This window comes from Ciconia boyciana, chromosome 2, assembly GCF_034638445.1.
Source record: "Ciconia boyciana chromosome 2, ASM3463844v1, whole genome shotgun sequence".
Classification (NCBI taxonomy): domain Eukaryota; kingdom Metazoa; phylum Chordata; class Aves; order Ciconiiformes; family Ciconiidae; genus Ciconia; species Ciconia boyciana.
In genome coordinates this window covers 39,051,510-39,072,294 of record NC_132935.1, presented here as the reverse complement: position 1 = coordinate 39,072,294, position 20,785 = coordinate 39,051,510, and the positions used below count along the sequence as shown (strand labels likewise).

Genomic DNA, 20,785 nt, shown 5'->3' with positions numbered 1-20,785 from the left:
AAATTCAGGACATCACTTGACCTATTAAACTAGGCTAAAGCATGGGAAAAAACCACACTAAACATTTTCAGTTTGAACTGCTGATACGAGGTGCAGGTATCCAGCACCCCAGAAATACAAAAACGTGGCAAGCCTTACACTAGTGATGTAAAATTATGGTAATGTCACCTGCACAAGAAAATAAAATCACAAAGCTGCCATCAAATAATTTATTTCATACTTTTCTGTACCTTAATTTGTATCTTTCTACTTGAAATCTTTTACATGCACAATGCTACTGCCCACAGAAAAACATCTCAAGCAGAGGTGCTCAAACTAAGGACATTCACACACACTGGGCAGAGACCTTAGACATAACCTAAGGCCTGTTTGTATCTGTCTGTGTATGTTAGCAAGTAGTGGTGTGCACCAGGAGCAGATCTGTAGATTGTTTTAACAATTTATGGCCAGGACCTGGCCTCCATCCCGTAACACGTTTCTGGACTCACGTGGGCTGACCAGCTGTGAGCGGTTGTAGCGCATTAGGTATGCTCCTGGCAAGTGTACGCTCTCAGCTTTCACATGAAACTTTTAAGCTGTAGGAATGTTGACGTTCCATGTAGATTTGTAGGAGGCATTTCTAGAGAGCACATTCAAGAAAAGGCATTTTTTTTTTTTTTAATTCAGTCAAATGTCAGAAATACACTAATAGATGGGATTAGAACCAGTCTTTCTAAATCCAGTCTTGTAGGAAAAGATAGAAGCCCCTTTCCAGGAAAGGTGGCTCTGAACAAAATTATTCACATTTTACTCTAACATCTTGACAAGCTGTACTGGTTCCTATCAACAGATCAATCTTACTGACAGCAAGATTGCACAAAGTTCAAGACTCAGTTTGTTTATAAATATTATATTGAAATATTACTGTATACATTTGTAAATGCATATTAGAATATGCTTATAAATAGCCTGTAACAAGTAGCAAAATTTATATTGCTGTTGAGGCCCTGTCTTTAAACCAAGTCACATTTTTTAAAAAATGTGAGTCACAGATGACATCATCAGATACTGATGTTAATGGCTGTTTTGAAAATAGCTGCAGGCTTGGAATATTCTTTATTTGAAAACAGCGAAGAGGAATCAATAATTTTCCACACCCTACAGGCTGTAAGGAAGCCTAGCTGCAGTCTCTCTGTAGTAAGTTACTCACACACAGGCGTTACCTCTTTGTCCTAACAGCTCCAAACAGCACTGGCAAGTATCACCCTTTCAAAGACCACCTGTTAAAATAAGGCTTTTCTGTTACTGCAAGTTATAACCAAAGCTCATTATCACATTCGATCCTTCTCTGTTGAAGTCAGACAACAGCAAGAACTTGCACTGACAGCAAAGGAAGGAAGTTCACGCAGGTTCGAAAAAATGGTTTCATTATAAATTTATTTCTTTAAACATGGCCACTTTGAGATTAATGGTACCACTTCAGGGAACATGAAAGAATAATAAATAACTTAATTTTAGAAGGGAAACAATCAGGTAAGTCAGATTTGCTTTTCAAACAGTAAAAGGCCAAGCTCCAAGAGGCAATAAATTTTGGCATATGAGGACTAGTCTTTTCAAATCCACAAGCTGGCTTAGTTTTACAGTGGAAGCTGACTGCAACCTTAGCTACCTTTCCATAATGCTGGACTCGGTCGTAACTTAAATGTACAGGAGCATAATGTGAAAAGATTTATTTTTATTAATTAAAAGTTAACAGCAACAGGCACATATTAAAATGAATATGGCAAAGCCTTTACAAATGGCTTTACGCTGAAGCTCTCTCCCAAAAATGGCTGTTGCAACAAACTGTAAACAGAATTAATAAACAGTCTTTTACAATAATAACAGGGAAATACAAATGAACTAAAAGAAAGCACCAGTTTCTCAAACTAGATTACAGTTGTGCTTACTGTACTTAAAACAATGTAAAACAAATTACAAAAATGGAATGTTTTAAGTTTAAAATTAGTCCTTTAATTTTGTCCTAAAAAACATTTTCTCCTTTTCCCATCAAAACCCCATTAGTGGGTAACGTTTCAGTAGAGGGAGGAATACGTAAACAATGCACTTTTTTTATTATTTTTCAAATCAAAAACAAATTTGGTCACTTAGCTTTGTGCATAGTTTAAGGCATCTGTAGCAATTTGTTACAGTTTCCTCCCCAATGTGGCTGTTCATGAAATTGTCACATTCTAAAAGAATAAATTAAAAAAAAAAAAAATGCTGCCGTTCAAACCCTTCCCAGTACCCTCCCGCCCTCCCCCGTCCCAAACATACTCACACACCCACACATACACACACGCTGCAGCGAAAGGGGCATTTGTACCCTTGTTCTGAAGGACACACTTCCCATCCCACTTTATTTCAGATTGGCAAATACCCTGAGCTGATTATGGTGTTTAGACATTCCACCTTTTTCTTGCATGTGCAGTTCAAGTGTACACTAGTGAAAACAACATGCGATGTTTCCACTGCAGAATCGCAATGCAGTTCGGACGCTCCCCCCCCACCCCCACCCCTTCCCTTCCCAAATTCAGAAGTGTTTTCTGCCATTAAAAAATTGCATTCCCATATAGCACTGGAGTAAAGCTTGGCTGTGCTCTATGATGAATGCTCAGTTCCCAGTGCACAAACAAAATTATGGCAAATGGGAGGCTTTTCTGGCATCCAAAGAAACAAGAGCTGCAGTCTCAGATTTGATCTTTTTCTTTTAAAAAAGCAAAAAAAACAAGTTAGTGGTTCCTTCACAGCCATGCGCAAAGGTTAAGTCTAGAACCAATAGTTTCAGAGTACATTTGTAAACATCAAGTCTTGCCAGAGGCAGCAGAGGATGGGCACTTCACATTTCCGTATTAAAACAGGGACTGAGTGGAAGGTATGCTTTTGAACACGTTTATGCAAGTCTTGCTAAATTCCAAGAAAGTGGAACAATCCATCTCAAGTCTTAGATTTGAAGACCGTATTCCAAATTTCACCAGAAAGTCAAAACCGTGTGGCACAATGAAGCTTTCGTACTGTTCCTTCAAGGCTCAGTCACTGCTGTGCTTTGCATATTCAAGGTTCCGAACGAAAACCAACTGAGGCGTATGCATATTGCTCTATGTTCAGATCTTGCAGTTTAAAAAATTCTGGTTCAAGTGGTCTGTGTCAAAGGAAAACTTGGAAATAAATAATGCTGGCATTTTACCATTTTACCAAAACCTTGGGCAGGCAAGTATCTCCTTTAATCCAACCGTGCAGATACCACGAGAAGAGGCAGTTTTGTCATGAAGATTGAGGTCAGGACAATCGAGGTTCCTGAGGTAATATGTCTGAGTCCATTTCCTCAAAAGCGGGGTCAACATCGTCACCGCTGCCAGACTGTTCCCTCTGCACTCCCTTCCAGCTAGCCTTGTTCAGTCCCAGGTGGCCAAGCATTGTCTGCGACAGCCTGGTGTTTGAAAACCGGGCCCATTCCCCAAACAGTGGCTCCACTAAGTAGGTCATAAAACCTTCGAAAACAAGCAAACAAACATATCCAAGTGAAAAAAAAACGGGACAATCACACTCAAACTAAATATTTTAATTAAAATTTAGTAGCAAAAAATAAACAATGCATCAGGCTATTGTTCTCCAGCATGCATTTAAAAATTCATTTCAATATTTAGGGCATCTTTACAAAATAGTATCTCAAAATATAGAAGATTTTACTGGTCAGTCAAAAGAACAGCATTATACTGGATTACAAATTAACCTCCTTTCTTTCACAACAATGACCAAATAAAGGAAAACATTGGAAAACATGGGGGGAGAATCTAAACATCAGCAACTAAGTCACACAAACTACTTTACAAAACCTAAATTTCTAAAAGACGTATTTTATAACAAATTACCCCATAGACAGACTGAACTATAGTACATGGAAAAAACCCCATCCTTTTAACAATATTAAAGCTGATTAAAAATACTGAAAAACACAAATCAGAAATTTTTAAACAAAAAGCCACAGAACATCAACATACAAACATTTATATACATGTTTGTATGTGCATGTGCATTTATTTATAGTGTCCATTTCCATGAACCAAAAATTCAATGGTAAGAATACCAAAATTGAATCTGTCAATGACAGAAATGTATGATTTCCTAACATTCTAAATTAAAACAGTGCAGCTGATTGAACACATCATTTTTTGTCTCTAATTCAAGCACTAATTCGTATTATGTTTGTTAAATTGATTATTTTCTTTACCATGTTTTTCATTGAGTCCCATTCAATCTCCACGAACAACTTTATTTAAAAGATAACTATAAAAAGTCAGCCCTTTTGCTATTTTAAATTCAACTCAAGTTAGCAAAAATTTAATATAATGGCTATTCACGGTTCTCCATCAAATCTCTGCCCACCACCCTTTTTAAGGCTGCATTTAAAAGGAATGCTAACATTCCAGAGAGCTAAACCCAGAGAGCTGGAACCCTTTTGCAGCAACCTCGCTGCGAAAGGCACCCGAGACTGCACGGACAAGGGAATAATGAACACTCCTCTTCTTCCCAAACTGGCCACTTCAGATGAGGAAAGCTCTGGGCAGCAGCACAGGAAAAGTCAGACAGCTGCGTCCCCTGCTGTACCTGCTCTGTGAGAAAACACAGGGGCTTCGGTCTCCAGGACTGTCAGTGCAGCACCTTTCATAAACACTCAATTCAAGGGAGGAATGTTATACAGCAAATTGAAAAAACTTGCTCTTTGTAACGAAGTGCTGCCACACACACAGCGTGTATAACCTCTACGAAATGTATCTAAAAGGTACTTTTTTCAAATTGCATCCTGAAAGAAATCTACTAAAATAAATTGAACTGCAGTTACCAATCTGGATGTTGGCAATAGTTTCCGTCTGTCGGTCACAAAGTGGACTCACACCCAAGTGATACTTTTTTTCAATATCTCCTAAAGAAATAAAAGTGTAATACAACTATTAAGTCATCAAGTCCAGACCCAAATGGAATCATCAAACACTGATAGAGGTGAGAGGTGCAAGTTGGTTAACAAGGATGGTATCTTGCAGCAGGCTGAATGCATTTACTTCCTTCCCTCATCTCCCTCAAAAAACCAAGTAGGTCTGTCGGTGAGACTAACAGTACTTTGTATTTTTCATCAAACAATAATTAAAGAAAAACCATCAAATCACAGGTTTCCTGAAGGATTAACACACTTCCTTGCAAAACCTCCTAGACTGCCATAGAAATAACAAATCAAGATCCCCCCTTAGCAATGTGGAAGAGAATAGCTTAGCCTTCAGGAATTTCTCACCGAAGCCAATTTGTTGTTCTGCTTCCCCATCACCTTTATCTAAGAATAAGCTTCACATGATTAGCACCAAATAAAGCAGTCTGTTCCCCATGTATAAATTAGCATGTCTCAAGTCAGCCAAACTAGCCTTAAAAAGGAGAAGCACACTTTATTTTACTATTAAAACAACTTAATAGTAATGGAGGAAATTCACTCCATTTGTCAATTAAAAGCTTTATTAACTGCTTACATAAGTAAGTAGCATTAACTGCATGGTGACTAAAAATCTCCTCCCTAGCTCTTACCTGCTTACCAACAGGCCTCACAGCCAAAGTTTAAATATTGAAGGTACATGATGAATATATTTCATAGTTTACTGAAACCACTAGATAAATGTAAAGTGAGCATAATCATTCATCTGAAGCACCTTTTGGGCTGAAGGATCTATTGAACCAGCCATTCTAGATTCAGATTCTAAGCAGATTCTTCATTGGGTTTTAGTTAACACCGACCTTTTGCAGGAAGTACAACTCATGAAAGTAAAAAAATCCCACACTGTACTGTAAATCTCTATTAGTCCTAAATATAAATCCCTTTATTTGCAAGCAGCTATGACTCATTGTCGCTCTCGCCACAGTGTAAATATATTATGTACCAACAGATACTTCTACTCTTACTTGCCTTGATGGAAGAACTCCTCTGTTACTTTTTCACTCCACTGCTTACTCAGCTCCCACGTCCGACATGGATTACAAATATCAGCACACTTCAAAGCCATCTAGTAAGTTAAGATACAGCGTTAGATCACCTCTCCCTCCAACAGAAGCATCTGTAATTATTTATTTCCTGACAGCAGTTTATTTTAAGTTTTGTGAATAACAAACCTACCTACCACTTGTGCTTCTTTAGTCTAAAGTTATGTTCTGTAATCATATTTAAGAAACGCTCAGGGAACTATCAGATCTCATGATCATCTCTGAGTAATATGGAAATTCAGTCAAGTGAAAGTATTTCAGAGGCCCTATATTTAGTATATTCACTAGTACAGGAGACAACTATACATTCAAAAAAAGAAATATCAAAGCAAGCAAACAGTATTTTGCATTTCTGGCTCTGAAGTTCACATTTTTAATAATGGTTTGCACAGGACTGAACTTGTCTCTTTGTCCACTTTCTTTTATAGTCCACAACATGAACCTAATAATAAAAATTTTTATAAACCTAAAGAGACTCTCAAGGCTTTTTTTTTTTTTTTTAAAGCTTGCTAAACCTCTCTCTAACACAGCTGCAAACTGACTCACAAGAATAGTGCTTTCCTTTCCTGAAGTAGGTTCTGACAAAGCATTGCACAGTTCTGAGACTGCACTGGAATCATCATAAGAACTAAACCTTATTTTAGAAACACAACTCTCCTTGGTTTATCAGCTCTAAGTTATCAGACCTACCAACACACAACATCACTTGGGAGAAGTGCTGGGACGGGGGGAGATTGAAGTAGAGGGAACAACCTTTTTGTAATGAAACAAAATGACTAAAAGATATATTTCTACTTCATTTTGAAAGTAGGAGATAGTCTGGAAGAAGTAGTATTTAGCATTTTAAGTAAATTATTTTTGATGCTAAAATTATGTTTTCAAAAATATTACAAAAATGTTTTCAAAAATATTACAAAATATTTCAAAAAGATCACCTGTAAAATGAAGTGACGATGGTTCGCATTCTCTAAACATAGGTCTCCTCTATCCAAATGGGATCGAAACATGGACAGATACTCATTTTGCTGACTGATGTCTGTGGCAAGAATGAGGTCACCTATCTGGCTTTCCATCAGCTGCCTGAAATTAGTGATACCAGACATTCAAAAAGCATAACAATTAAGAACAACAGCCATTACTAGATTTACATGTCTTTTTATCATATTCATTATTATACAAATACAAGCTTTATAATCAGCATTTAAACTGAATTGTTTCTTTCTGTTGTTTTCCCTCTCTGAAAAATTCCTACAACATCCATAGAAATATCAGGATGTTTCATTGGAAGCTTTCAGGAAGACTAAACCAGTTTTTAGACCCCTCCCCCCCTTTTTTTTCTTAAAAATGCACAAACTAATTGTTTAAAGCTTATTTCTTGTTAAAGTAGGTGAAGAGGATCTATTTTAAACTACAGTTGTGGTGGCAGAACGAGAAAAGGCTGCCAAGTTTAATCTAAATGGGTGCTTGACTATATGAATACACTTCTTCAGTGTGCTCGCAGTAAATGTTATTTTCCAAATATCACATTGCACCATGAACTGCTCTACTCCAACAGCATGGTATCCAGGAATTCTTAAAATAGATCACAATATATGTTTTGTGTTCAGAACTGCCATGCAATAATTCAGCTTGTTTTTCAAGGCCATCTTACTTAGTGACAGCTTGCTTACATCTTAAACTAATCTATACTATTTTGTATAAACATACCTGTTTTCTAATGACATATGTGCAAATAAACCAGACTCTCTCAGCAACCCCACTGCTGATCTCCAGTGATGGTTCTCTAATACTGAGGTATTCTGCGAATGAAAAGGTTATTACAGGTATCAATCAATGACTTTTTCTTAAACTGAAGAGCCATATACTAAGAGCAGTACCAGAGTTTCATTGGGTTTTGGGGGTGGTGTTTTTCTTTCTTTTCTTTTTTTTTTTTCCAAGGAGGTTAAAACTCACAAATCCTGAATATTTTGTTAGCTTGCACTTTTTTTTTTATCCCAGTGGCTAGGAAACAATGTCTGGATTCAAACCTATCACTAGTTAAGCACATCACAATTTATACTCCTTTTCTGTACTCCCCAGGCATTCTCCAAACTTGGTTTTAACAAAACAGCCAATTTTGTCCTTACCTTATATAAAGTTGCTAAGTAATGGTTTGTTTTAATTAGGAAAGGTTGGTTAACACCTGGGTGATCCAAATCATGTGTGGCAGCTGCTATTAAGCTGAGCAGAACATCCCATGGAGTTAAAGATTTGGAAAGCTGTAAGATAATAGCAACAAATGTTATTCTGTTAGCAATGCAAGTATGCCCTTAGAAAAAGTGCATGAGTGTCACATTTTTGTTTTTCTTTTTTAGTAATTAAAAGCCAATAGAAACTCAGAAAAAAAATTAATAATGTAAAACTAATATTCCACTGACTTTCCACAGTATTCCCCCCCCCCCGCCAAAGCTACAAAATTTCAACAATGGTTTAAGCATTATTCTTTCTGAATGGGAAGCTTCAGCCTTAAAAAATGCTGGCACACAAAATGCTACTTTCTGGCTTGTAATGAAATACTATTTCTAACCAGATCCTGTAAAAGCAGCAAGTTCTTAAAATTAGCTCTCCATCTCATTTACCAAGTCTTTCTGTATGTTTCAATTCTGCTTTAAATACAGGGTATATTTAAAAAAAAACATAAAAATCTTTCATCTTAGAATGAAGAAACTAATGCTCTGAAGACCTTAGAACTGCTCAGAATGGATTTCTACTCTTACACAAAATTATATTTCAAAGTCTACCAGGAAAAGAACCGAAGGAGGAAAATCTGCCAAAAATAAATATTTTCAAGAAGAATGTACATGTCAATTAACTCAGCATGAAACTGCACGGACTTATTTCCACTGTTCAGAGCTGTTACTACTTCTGGTTGGGAGGTCTGAGAGTTAAACTCAGTAATAAAGTCTTGCTCTCACTAAACCAGAAAGGACAGTTCTGCCTGCACAAAAGTGAAACACAGCCAGTTTATATTCCCTGTTGCATTTGCCATCTCTCATGCCTCACATGTTTATAATGCACTTTGGTGCAACAGAACCAGTAGCTGTATATGTTACTAAAAATACAAAGTCTATACTTGTATCCGAAGCATTACAAAACTTCCATCACGAGTATTAAATAAAAAATGCTCAGAGCTTCCAAACTGCATGCCATCAAAAAAGCTCATCGTGTATAAGCTCTGATTTGGCTCACTGCACCAACAATTGATCTGAGAGCAGCACTGAGAAACTGAGTGGGAGGAGTGGGTGAAGAGCCTCTGAAAAACATCTATGGAGCCAGAACTTACTTGTTTTTACCTCAGAAGCAGAATAAAGAGCTATGCTATTCAAGAGAATACCAGATTGGTGATAATCTACATCAAGGTAGACAACTTCTCACCTGGCTAGAGCGCACTACAGTTTTCAATTTAATACAGAAGGACAGGATTTACCCAGGAAATTGTCCAAGACATCATTTACAGTGGACTGCCAGCAGCCCAAGTAATAAGAAACACACACTCAACTAGCTCAGCTCTTTAAGGTCTGTCACACTGCCCTTTTTTAGAAAGAAAGGCCAAAGAGAACTCCTGATGTCTTGCCTCTAGCAAAAGCATACTATTCATTAACATCAAAGACGAGCAAAGCAAGGGTAACAGTAGTTTCTGGAGAAAAAAAAACAATCACCAAACAAAAAAACCCACCCAAAACCATGAATACGCACGTTTATTATCACCAGCTCTGACTCAGGCTGTGATTCTATGTAAATGTCTTGGGGCACAGCGCTATGTTAAACAGCTGCAATCTTAATCAATTCCCTCTCTGGTTCAACATGAAGTCACACAAAAGACAATGCCAGCTCAGAAGAGGGGAAAAAAGAAAAGCATACTGCTAAGTGTGAACCCACAGCCTCAGCAACATGGAGATTCCTCCCCCGCCTTTTTGTGTTCAAAAAGCGGGGGGTTTTTTTGGGTTTTGGGGTTTGTTTGTTTTTAATAAAAACTGTGTGCATATACACATATATGTAGTATGTATGTGCACACAATCCATTTATATGCACACACACAAATACATGTATTTTACATCATGTGTACATACAGAAAGTGAGAACACTCCCTTACCTTGGGCTCTTTTAAGTAACAGTGCATGGCCTGAGTCACATCAGCAGCATGAACTGCATTATGATAAGGGTTTTGACTGTGATAATCTTCTTGAACCATAACTGCAGGAAAATAACAAATATCCAAATTTAAATAAAATAGCAATTTTTTTCAAGTACCATTTTATATGTCCTTGTTAGGCACAGAAATATGCAATATCACAAGTTACATACACATAAAAGCGTCAAAGTCAATAAATTGTCAGTTGAACCAAGACCCAGGTATAAAAGATTTTTATGTGAAGAAACAGTAATTTCTAAAGGAAATCAACTACAGGTAAAGTCATCTCAGAGCAAAAATTAAACAACTTGAAATCAATATATAATCTGAGATACTTTGACAACTTCCTAGGAAAGGCTCTTTTTGATAATCTAGCCTGTCTGAATGTTGAGGCAACCTGGAATACAAAATGAAGATGATACTATTTACCAAAGCATCAGGATGACTTCATATCATGCCTTGAAAACAGACAGGATCAGAGGAATTAGGCACTGCTTTCCTGTCATATGAAGTGCTTTTCTTTCCCCTTCAGGAGAGTGGTCATGGGAAGCCACCTCTACATAGTTTAGGCATCTTCTCATACTTGTACTGAGGCAAATTTAAGCCTATATGCAATTTAGAAAAGAATCTCATTTAGATGATGGTCTGACTAACCATTCCTAGATTTAATATTCCCTATTTAACTTCCTCCTTGCTTTCCTCCTCTCTCCTCCATCTTCCTGGCTGTCTTTAAACATTATAGGTAGAATACTTTAAAGGACATGCACACTAGCTTGAATACGTAGAGTAAAAGAACTATAATGTTAAAAAGGATGGAGGGGGAGAAGATCTGAAGCACAGCAATCAAACTATATTCTAAAGTTTTGCCTGATATGACACATTAGCTCTTTCAAGCAAACATGAAAAAAACCCAACATTTTCTTGGCTGACCACAGTCTGTCAGTCCCATTCAAGCAAACATGCCCACAACCTCTTTTCCTACTCAGTTTACAAGCCAGTACCCTCCATGTAATTGTGACTGTAATGTTAGAGCATTACTGCCATGGTATTTGTGAAGAGCTGTGGCTCTTGAAAAGTCAAAATACTGTAACCATCGTGTAATCTCAACAGTACTCAATGCATAGCTGACACCTCATATGGAAAATAACGAAAATAAGCATCTTCAGGCTCTATTAACCTGCAGTAGAACTCCCTTTCACCTATTGCTCACATCCAGTGCATGAATGAGGATGTCCTTGGCTTACTCCTCACTTTTTTGTGGTTTCATAAGCTGCTCCAGCTACCTGAAGTTTACAATTTTCTTAACTTATTTATTTTAATAAAGCAGACCTAGAACAATATTTTGATCACAGTTTGCCAGAACTAGAATGGCACAACAACCCTATGTTTCCAGGAACATAGAACTTTGGATTTCCTCTCCCCTTGTTCAGGTCTGGAATAAGAACTTGAAAACACACAGTAGGAGGAGACACATCTCCAAGTAACCTTTGGAAATCACAGAAAGACTGTGTATGTGTATAAACAAACATATATACACACACACACACGTGAGAGAGAGATATATACACACACACATCTCCAAGTAACCTTTGGAAATCACAGAAAGACTGTGTATGTGTATAAACAAACATATACACACACACACACATGTGATATACACACACACACAAAATGTTGAGATCCTGCTAAGGACTAAAATCAGATTTCTCTCCTTAAAAAGATTCCAGTAAGTTCTCAAATGAAGTGAATTTTTTGTGGCACTATGGACCACTTGACCTGTCCTAGTCTTCTGGAATTGGATCTTCAGATTACTTTGGACTAGAGTATAAGAGGTAGCAAAAGAGGAGAATTAATTGAGTTCACGCGAAGAAGCTGTATTTGGAAGAAAGGTTCCTTGATTGGACAGATGAGCTAGGACAGATCTATGAAATGTTTTTCTTACTGCTATTAAGTAGAAGGCATTAATGAAAAGGGAAAAGTGTTGAATTTCAAAGCTAGAATAAAATTTTGCTTTCTTCCAAGTCTAATCTCATTTTAGTGACTTATGGCTTTGAGTAGTCATATGTAGTTAAGACTATTGTTGTCTTTTGATAGCCATTTAACTAATCCAGTCATTCCTAACTGGTCTTTAATTTCAAGTACTGTCTTTTGTTAAATCTCAACTAATCAGGAAGCAAGATGAGAAAGACAAAACACACACAGTTACAACTTGAGTAGCCTAAGACCAGAGTTCTATAATCATTTTCTTCACATTCCAATATATCAGTCCTCGAAGTCAGCTGATCTGTTGTTTTACAACTGGAAGGAATTGAGTCCACTTTAAAACAACAGGAAATGCAAGACAGAAGTGAATTTTTTTGAAGCTGAAAGAGAACTAAATGATGAAAACAAAAACATTATCTTATTTGAAAGGGGAGAAAAGCCTTCCAAATGCGATTTCTGTTAAATGACAGGCTTTGTAACCACAAAATTGTTTTCTTTGAAACTGTGAAAGCCTGCTAAAAGGGACCAGAAACTTGTTTCTCCTGCTTAGTTAAAAAAAGCATCCGACTCCACAAAATTAAATAGAAGGTAGTGTCACAGAACCACCAAAGGAGGGAAGTCTCACACCAGCGTTTGTGTCTATGGTATGGGGATACAGAAAGACAGCTCTTTCAGCTGTCAAGTGAGAGTACCACTTGGTTTGAATATTCTACATCATATTTACAATTGCTTCTGTTGAAACATTCCACTGCCACAGGCCCAAACATTCGAGTAAAATTGTGTTGCACTTTGTGTATGAAGAAAGTATGCCCACACAGTACAGTGCTTATTTGTAGGAGAGTTTGAGCAAGCAAGAGATAGCATCAAATTGGCACCATTAAATATGGCCAAGCTGGCATGTTCAACACAGTTAGGAAACTATATCATGAACTTCGGAAATTAAGATAACTGAAAACCAAAACAAAGAAAGGAGCTGCCTAGCCTTTCCCAATAAAAATGTCACACAATGTCACATATATTCCTGATTATTTAGATTTAATAAATACAATACAGCATCTGCTACAAAACTACTAAACTTGGTAATACTTGCTTGGATTTAACATGGAGATTTCTATACTCATAGAAACTTTGAGAGATTGTCTCAATCAATATAATTTAAATCACTGCACAATCTGGACTGCATCAGTACTCTTCAAACCTTATTGCTAAACTGTAACCAGCACTTCAGTTAAGGTATAAAAAAGCGGATAAACAGCAATATTCATCATAATAAAAAGCTGTATTTACCCAAAAATCTACGAAGTTTCATCGTATCTAACTGGAAGTGTTCAATTAGTCCATGAAGATTAAACAGATGAAAGGTTAAGCTGACTAGACTGTTTCCTAAAAATAAGATGAAAATACTAATTCATTGGAAGCCATGAAATCAGTGACTCTTTCATAAGAAATGTATTATTTCAAACAAATCGGTCACAAAAATTATACAAGCAAATTTCTCTACACCAATTTATGATAAATATTTAAATCTTACTGCATGACAAGATTCCATTAGCTATCTCCTCTAGTAATCACCAGTGTTTTTGCATAATTATAATGCATTCACCAATTGTCCACTGTCAACTGATAAGAGGAAAATGTTACTGAACATTAAAAAAGCAAAAGGTTACAATGGTAACCTGTTACAATGGTATTCAACTTTGTGGTATGTTGCATCATGATTTTTATAAACAGACATACAGTTTAAAACCAAATACAAAAATAACAGGCAAAGGAAAAAGCTAACCAACACTATCAATTAGTGTACATTATACATATGCTATCTCTCATTTTTATCATGTATTTTGCTAAACTACTCCTTATTTCACCAAGAACTCAAGAAGTTTTAAGTTTCTCTAGGAAATCTATGCTATTACAAGCTTACAGTGTACTTCACCTACTCATAGCTATAATATTGCTATCACTTGCAGCGGTAACCAAGTAAAACTAAGAGACAGAGAAGTAGCTTGCAAATGTTTCCTTGAAGTAGCTTGCTTATTTACTCTGCAAACAATACATAGTGGCAGATAACTCGGTTTCGGTACATTGACTCTTACAATCTTCGTTTAGCAGGAATTAACCTAGCACAGACAGAAACTGAGGTACAAAAGGACAAAACTTTTTGCTAAATCTAGGTTACTACTAGGCTTGAAGTACTTGCGCATGCACGCCACTTTCTCGCAATGAGTAAAAGTTGTTTGAAGACTTGTGTATGAGTAGCTTGTTTCTTACAGGCTCATCCAAGGCAGTTCATCAAGCAGAGTTTCATATACAGCATTCTCCCCTTACAAACTTTCAAGAACAAGACTGCCTGTTCAAAATGTCCTCCTAAAATGACCAAATTAGGATGCAAAGAGGATGGTATAGAAAGGCTTCCACAATAGAAGCTGTACTGGTAGTATCGAAAATGTATTTGAAAAAAGCATATTTAAAAGGTAGAGAAGGCCTCATATAAAAAGGATGATTTCAGATTACTCCCATCTGAAACTAATCTGATATAAGCTATGCTTACAAACAGGTTAACTTGCACACATAGCTTTTTATCACTGTTAACTAGTCTCAAGTTTATCTACCTATATAAACATTCTATTTGTAAAAATCCTCAGTTTTCATTTTTTATAGCCATTTCTGTATTAAATCAAACTGTGAGGATACTGCTTTTACACTAGATTAAGCCAAACATCCCTTTAACAGAACAGGAGAGAAAATTATCTTTTGGTGCCATATTTTCCTTTCTGAACTTAATTTCTGTTTCTTTCTGCCAACTTGAAACACTAACTGCATCTCTGCTACCAACTCCACTTGACTGATGTAAAAACCTGCAAGAGCTGCCCTCCATTCGCTTCCCACACTGGCACAAATGTTGCCGTGATGCTGGACTCGCTCATCTCCTCCTTCCATTCTATTCAAAACTCAGCTTCCATTGCTGTGATTATAATACAAAACTTCCCTATACCCACTGCAGCAGCCCTCCCTCCTCTTTCCAGCATGTTTACAGATCTCTTTTCTGTCTGTCCCTAACTTAAACAATACTTTGATTTTTTTTTTAAACCAACTACTTCTGTAGTTCCTACCACTATTTGTAACGGGTGTACTAAACGAACCATAATATTCTCTTCCTTTTTGTATTTTGTGCAAGCTATGTGTACAGCAGCTTCTGTCTGCTCAACTCCTAATTCTCTAGGTATTATGTCATAATTATAATGAATTCACACTACCATGCCTTCTTATTGTACTGTAAAGTAATAGAACTATTCTATCTAACATTAAATTTATCAGAAAAATACTTGTTCAATATAAATGACCTTTTGGACACAATCATATAAATTACTAGCATTCCATAATTAAAAAAAGACTAAGTTAGCAAAATGATTTATTAGTTTATACCAAATTACCACTTCAAATTACTAAGAAAGAACAGCAACCTACAAAGTACAAGAAGGGCCTCTTCTACAAATTAATTATGATTATCAGTACTGACAGTAATGGTATTTTAACAGAGCGACCAGGCAAACTAGGATTTAGATTAAAGACTATTAAATCAAAAAGTATTACTTGATTAAATTTGTGCTTTTTAGTGAGTAAGCAATCACATACCACAATGTAAGAGCAATAGTTAAATAATGATAACAGATAAAACACAAATGAAATAGCAAAAGTAAACTCACCATTTGTCAGTCTATCAAAAAGAAAAATATCAAAATTCCAATTTCCAACCTTCTCCAGCATACACTGAAAGAAAACACAAAAGCTATCACTTTTTTTCTCAGTATATGCCTATCTTCCCATAGCCCAGAGGAGTATTTAAGATTTCAGAGACTGATGGAAGTCTTAGAATTTCTATATACAAAAAATAGTATTAAAATAATAATTAAATTTGTCTGATAACTGGAAAACTTTAAAATACATGTTGTAAATTGAAAAACTGAAATACAAGAAGTGTCTTAACAGTACTGGCTTGAGATTTGCCCTTTATCCTTTAGTCAATTTCTTAAAAGAAATAAAATTTAAAACAATTAGGTTAAAGCCAGAAATAGTATGACAGAGTAACTCTGTGTTCAGACTTCTTCCACTTTTAATTTTTGCAATGAGCTAGTAATTAATCTCTGTGTAGTCCTTCACCTCCATTTCTCTCTTTCCCTTGTTGTTTATAGAAGAGAAATAATATCTAGATGCTTTACTAGATATATGAGCCAAGCTTTTTATTTCTTTTTTAAGCAACCAGCTTTTGACTTTCCACCTCACTGAACTAGCAGTTCTTCCAGCAATGGGGATGAACAACAGCAAACAGCACTCGAGGCCTCACCAGAGTTCAGCAGTCACAATCCTTGCTTCCCCTATCTCTATCAGAAATACCTGCCCAGCACGTTTTACAACGGATACTTGCCTTCTCCTATTCTCATTAGATTGGTAGAGCTGTTTCGTGATCCAATTACTACGTTCTAGCTTTTCTCCACCAGTCACTAAAACCCAGCTGCCAGAAGAAACAAACAGCATTAACAAGATCTTTCTGCTGTTTAATTAAATGTACATATTTTTAAATCCATCCTCCAGGTTATTGGGTTCTTCCTAAACTGCAGCCTGATTATGTGCCATATGGATACATTGCATTATAAGCATACTCCTTTTCTACATCAAGATTACGAACAAGCAGCTTCACAACACAATCATTAAGACAAAGCCTTTGGGATCCTGAATAACCTGTAAACTTTGCCTGCTCATTCCCCTTCAGCTCTATCCATCCTCTGTCCCCAATTCACTAGCCCTTCATCCAACTATTCTTTTAGTACTGTCTGCCTTCCCAGTATGCTTTACTGCAGCATGGGTATATTAGAGCTATCACACTTTCCTTATCTAGAAGAATTGCCTACCAAAGAAAAAGTCAGTTTGGCATAATAATCTTCTGATAAATCTATTTATGCATTTTATTGAGTTTTCAGTAGTAGTCACTCTTCCAGATGTTCCGTAATGAGGTTAGACTAAAAAGGAAAAGGGAGGGGGGGATAACAGTTGTCCAAATTGCTCCATTACATTTCTTAAATACAGTTACATTTTTCTGTCTTCACTTTTTCTTCAGTTATTACAGTGCATCCTCCATTCACTAGCGTTATTAAAAAAACTGCTAGCCATATAAGCTCTGAAAATCATCCCAGTAAACTTGTGGGAGGTGAAGGAGTTTGTTAGAAACCAGGTAATTTTGGCTGGACTTTACTAAGATATAGACATATATAAACACACACACACACACACATATAAAACACACATGCTTAAAGTTTGTATTTGGCTGCACTATCTCTTAACATAAGATACAGTTGTATACTAGTGAACATTTTTAAAAACATACTTTAAAAAAAAAAAATCAAGCAACCAACCTTTGCTTGTCCATTATAATCATCATCTAAAATGTTTGAAGAATTTGGAACAGTGATACCACGGAAAAAACGGGAAGATCTCAGGTATCGCTGGAAACTAAGCAACCTTCTCACATTTCTCGCAGACACAGACACCTCGATTTCAGAATTTGCTACAAAAAACAAGAAAATAAATACTCTCTCTAATAAACCTTTACAAAAAAAAAAAAGACCGTTCAGGGAAGTTTGGTACAACAAAGGTGCTGCAATTTTTTTTTTTATTGGTATATCAAATGTTTCAGCCACTGAGATTTTTATTAATAGGAAATACAGAGCCATGGCTTCAAAAAGAAAGTTTTCTATGTAAGCATCCTGTAAAGAAAAACAAATATTTAAATCACAGCTGAAACTTATCTTTTTAAGGAACTCTGTTATTGAAAGGACAGAAATATTATGGAAATTGTGTAAAAAACAGTATTTGAAACACGTTCTTTTTGGAAAACTGCTCTCATGTATACAAATCCAATCCGTGTCCCTAGCAAATCACATAAGATATATACACGAGCAACAGAATATCAGTAATTGTGTGTTGATACAAGAGTTACAAGTAGGTTTTGAGCACATTCAAATAACTTTTACACGGATTTTAAAGATCAGGAATTCTCTTAACTTTACTGGCAAAGTTTTAAACACACTTGAGATATTTTGGTACTTTTGCAGATAATTATGCTCAGAACCTCTCCTCTGCCAAACAAGGAGCACATTTGCTTTCACAGCATATGTAATTCCCTTTCCCAGTACAGTGAAAACACTACAGAAAATTGTTTTAGCCTGTTTGCAAAGATTAATCCAAATATTTTGCTTTACTCTTATTAGGTTAACAGGTTTAGCTATTCAAATGACTGATGCTAGCTTATGTACAATTCCATTTGCTATGCTTGAAGATTTTTAGAAACCTGAAGATCAAAATACACATAGCTACAGCTTCTTTCCAACAGGCCAGATATTTTCATTCCAAAATATTTAAGGCCAAACTTGGCCTTTACTTTCTTTTCAGCAGTACCCCCAACAGCAGTTTTATATAACCAACAGACAGTCAATAATCTTGATATTCCCTCATCCCTCTTATGTTAAAAAAAAAAAAGAAGAAAAGAAAAAAGAAAAAAGGTATTAAGGAAGTCAATGCAAACATGCTCTTTTCCAAAAATGCAGATCCTTAAAACCAATATGAGCCCAACTTCGTAGTACAGACCTCTTGCCCTTCTAAGAATAAGGCATATTAGAAACTGGTGAAGTAAGCAGCTACAATTTTTGTTCTTAAAGTCAGTCTAAAATATTGTACAGGGGAAGGTGTGGCCTTACGAACAACCTCAATTAAAAGCCTCAGTGATTTCTAGTGAAAGCAGTTTAATTCTACATAAAATAAATCTTTATCCATATAAATTCTTCTCCCTGCAGAAGTTCCAACATACTTTGTTGTACATTAACTCATTAATACATTAATTTCCAAGCTACACTAAAAAAAGTGCCTCTGAACTGAATTGACAATTGCACAAACATACAATATCTAATCAAATGTAGCAGCATTTCACATAAACAGTCTGCGCTAACAGAGTTTAAATTGACAAAACTGGAATATTCAGACATGCCTGAAACAGTTCATCAGGATACTAAAGTTCCCATCAGTTTCTAACACAGACAGGGCTAATACAGGCAACTTCACATGAAATATCTTTCTTCAAGTCATCATAATTAAGGCCAAGGGCACTTCTTCTGGAGACACTGGTACATACATACATATATATTATCTCTCTCTATATATATCTATCTCCCAGTTACATAAGCAGGTGTACTACATATGATGAAGGTTGCTTACAGAGCAACATTCACACATACAGCAGGCAAATAGATAGATTCTGTCATGCTGCATTACTCTACCAATATTTCTAATCACATTTGTTAACATGAGGTTACAGTCTGAGCACTGCCAGCCTGCCAGCACTGCAGAACAGAGAAGCAGGGAGCAATACAACTGCTCCTGTTAATGGAGCGTAGGTTTTGGGTAAAAAGTTTTTCCCCCTCAGTCTTGAATCCAGTCCCTTAAAATCCAAATTTCAGAACAGAATTCACTAGGTTTGAAATAAAATACACAATGGGTATATTTAGGTCATAAAATGATGTAAAATGTCCACAGAGTGACATACAAAATCCAGGAACTTCACTGAAGCTCAGTAAAATGAAATATTTTAAGTAGGAGAAATGAGCACTCTTCTGGAAGTACAGATGGTTTTCTTGATCATAAGTAGTCTTTTACAGATCTATAGTTAACAAAAAACTACTTTTGTTGTCATGCGACAAATAAGTCTCACTGTCACAGATGCCACCCTTAATCTTTAGCAGAACAGTATGATGTAGGTAATACAAATAAAACAACAGCTTTTGTCAGCAAAGCGCCCTACAGAACACAGAAATGCAGTAATTTGGCAGTATAGGCCTGTGTTCAACCTATATTTGTGTTCATAAGTCATTTGGGGGGGTTGTACGTTTTTGCTTCAGTATTTTTTCTGATGATGATGCAGGTACAGAGGCAAATGAATTACTCAGTTTTCTATGAAGCTGAACAGTCATTACTCTTTGCAATATGCTATTGAGATATTCATCTTAAAAATAGTTTTAAACTCTCTAAATTATCAGCAGTTTGTATAGTTCGTAAACCACTACTCTTACACATTAATCCTACTTTTTCTCCCCCTTCTTTAAAAAAAAAAAGTAAAGAAAAAAAAGAAAGAGTACTGCTCCAGCTGATGCAATTCAAACAAACAACAACAAAGCCTACTTCATTCCAGCTTTCCTGGCAGCAATGCTGCCATTACAGAATCACAGAACAGCTGAGGCAGGAAAGGACCTCTGGAGGTCATCTGGTTAAACTCCTCTGCTCAGACAGAGCCACCTAGACCACATTGCCCAGGACCATGGCCAGATGTCTTTTGAATATCTCCAAGGATGGAGACTCCACAGCTTCTCTGGGCAACCTGTGCCAGTGCTCAGTCACCCTCACAGTGGAAAAAGTGTTTCCTGATGTTCAGTGTTTCAGTTTGTGCCATTGCCTCTGGTCCTGGCCCTGTCCTCTTTGCACCCTCCCTTCAGGTATTTATATACATTGATGAGATCCCCCTGAGCTTTCTCATCTCCAGGCTGAACAGTC

General features: G+C 36.4%; 1 protein-coding gene across 7 annotated transcripts in view; it reads right to left on the bottom strand.

Moving 5' to 3' along the window:
• Positions 1 to 1,403: 1,403 nt before the first annotated feature.
• PDE7A (phosphodiesterase 7A) overlaps positions 1,404 to 20,785 on the bottom strand; it is a 78,561-nt gene continuing 59,179 nt past the window's right edge. For 5 of the 7 annotated variants that reach the window (XM_072852405.1, XM_072852406.1, XM_072852411.1 and 2 more), the window contains 10 exons: positions 17,602 to 17,753; positions 15,898 to 15,961; positions 13,481 to 13,576; positions 10,172 to 10,272; positions 8,166 to 8,297; positions 7,747 to 7,838; positions 6,975 to 7,119; positions 5,966 to 6,062; positions 4,862 to 4,942; positions 1,405 to 3,509 (listed from right to left, as the gene is read on the bottom strand). In XM_072852405.1, the coding sequence (XP_072708506.1) occupies positions 3,298 to 3,509; positions 4,862 to 4,942; positions 5,966 to 6,062; positions 6,975 to 7,119; positions 7,747 to 7,838; positions 8,166 to 8,297; positions 10,172 to 10,272; positions 13,481 to 13,576; positions 15,898 to 15,961; positions 17,602 to 17,753 (1,172 nt within the window). In that variant the 3' untranslated portion in view covers positions 1,405 to 3,297. Of the gene's footprint in view, positions 3,510 to 4,861; positions 4,943 to 5,965; positions 6,063 to 6,974; positions 7,120 to 7,746; positions 7,839 to 8,165; positions 8,298 to 10,171; positions 10,273 to 13,480; positions 13,577 to 15,897; positions 15,962 to 17,601; positions 17,754 to 20,785 lie in introns of all 7 variants that reach the window. The other 2 variants (XM_072852407.1, XM_072852408.1) reach the window with 2 other exon arrangements.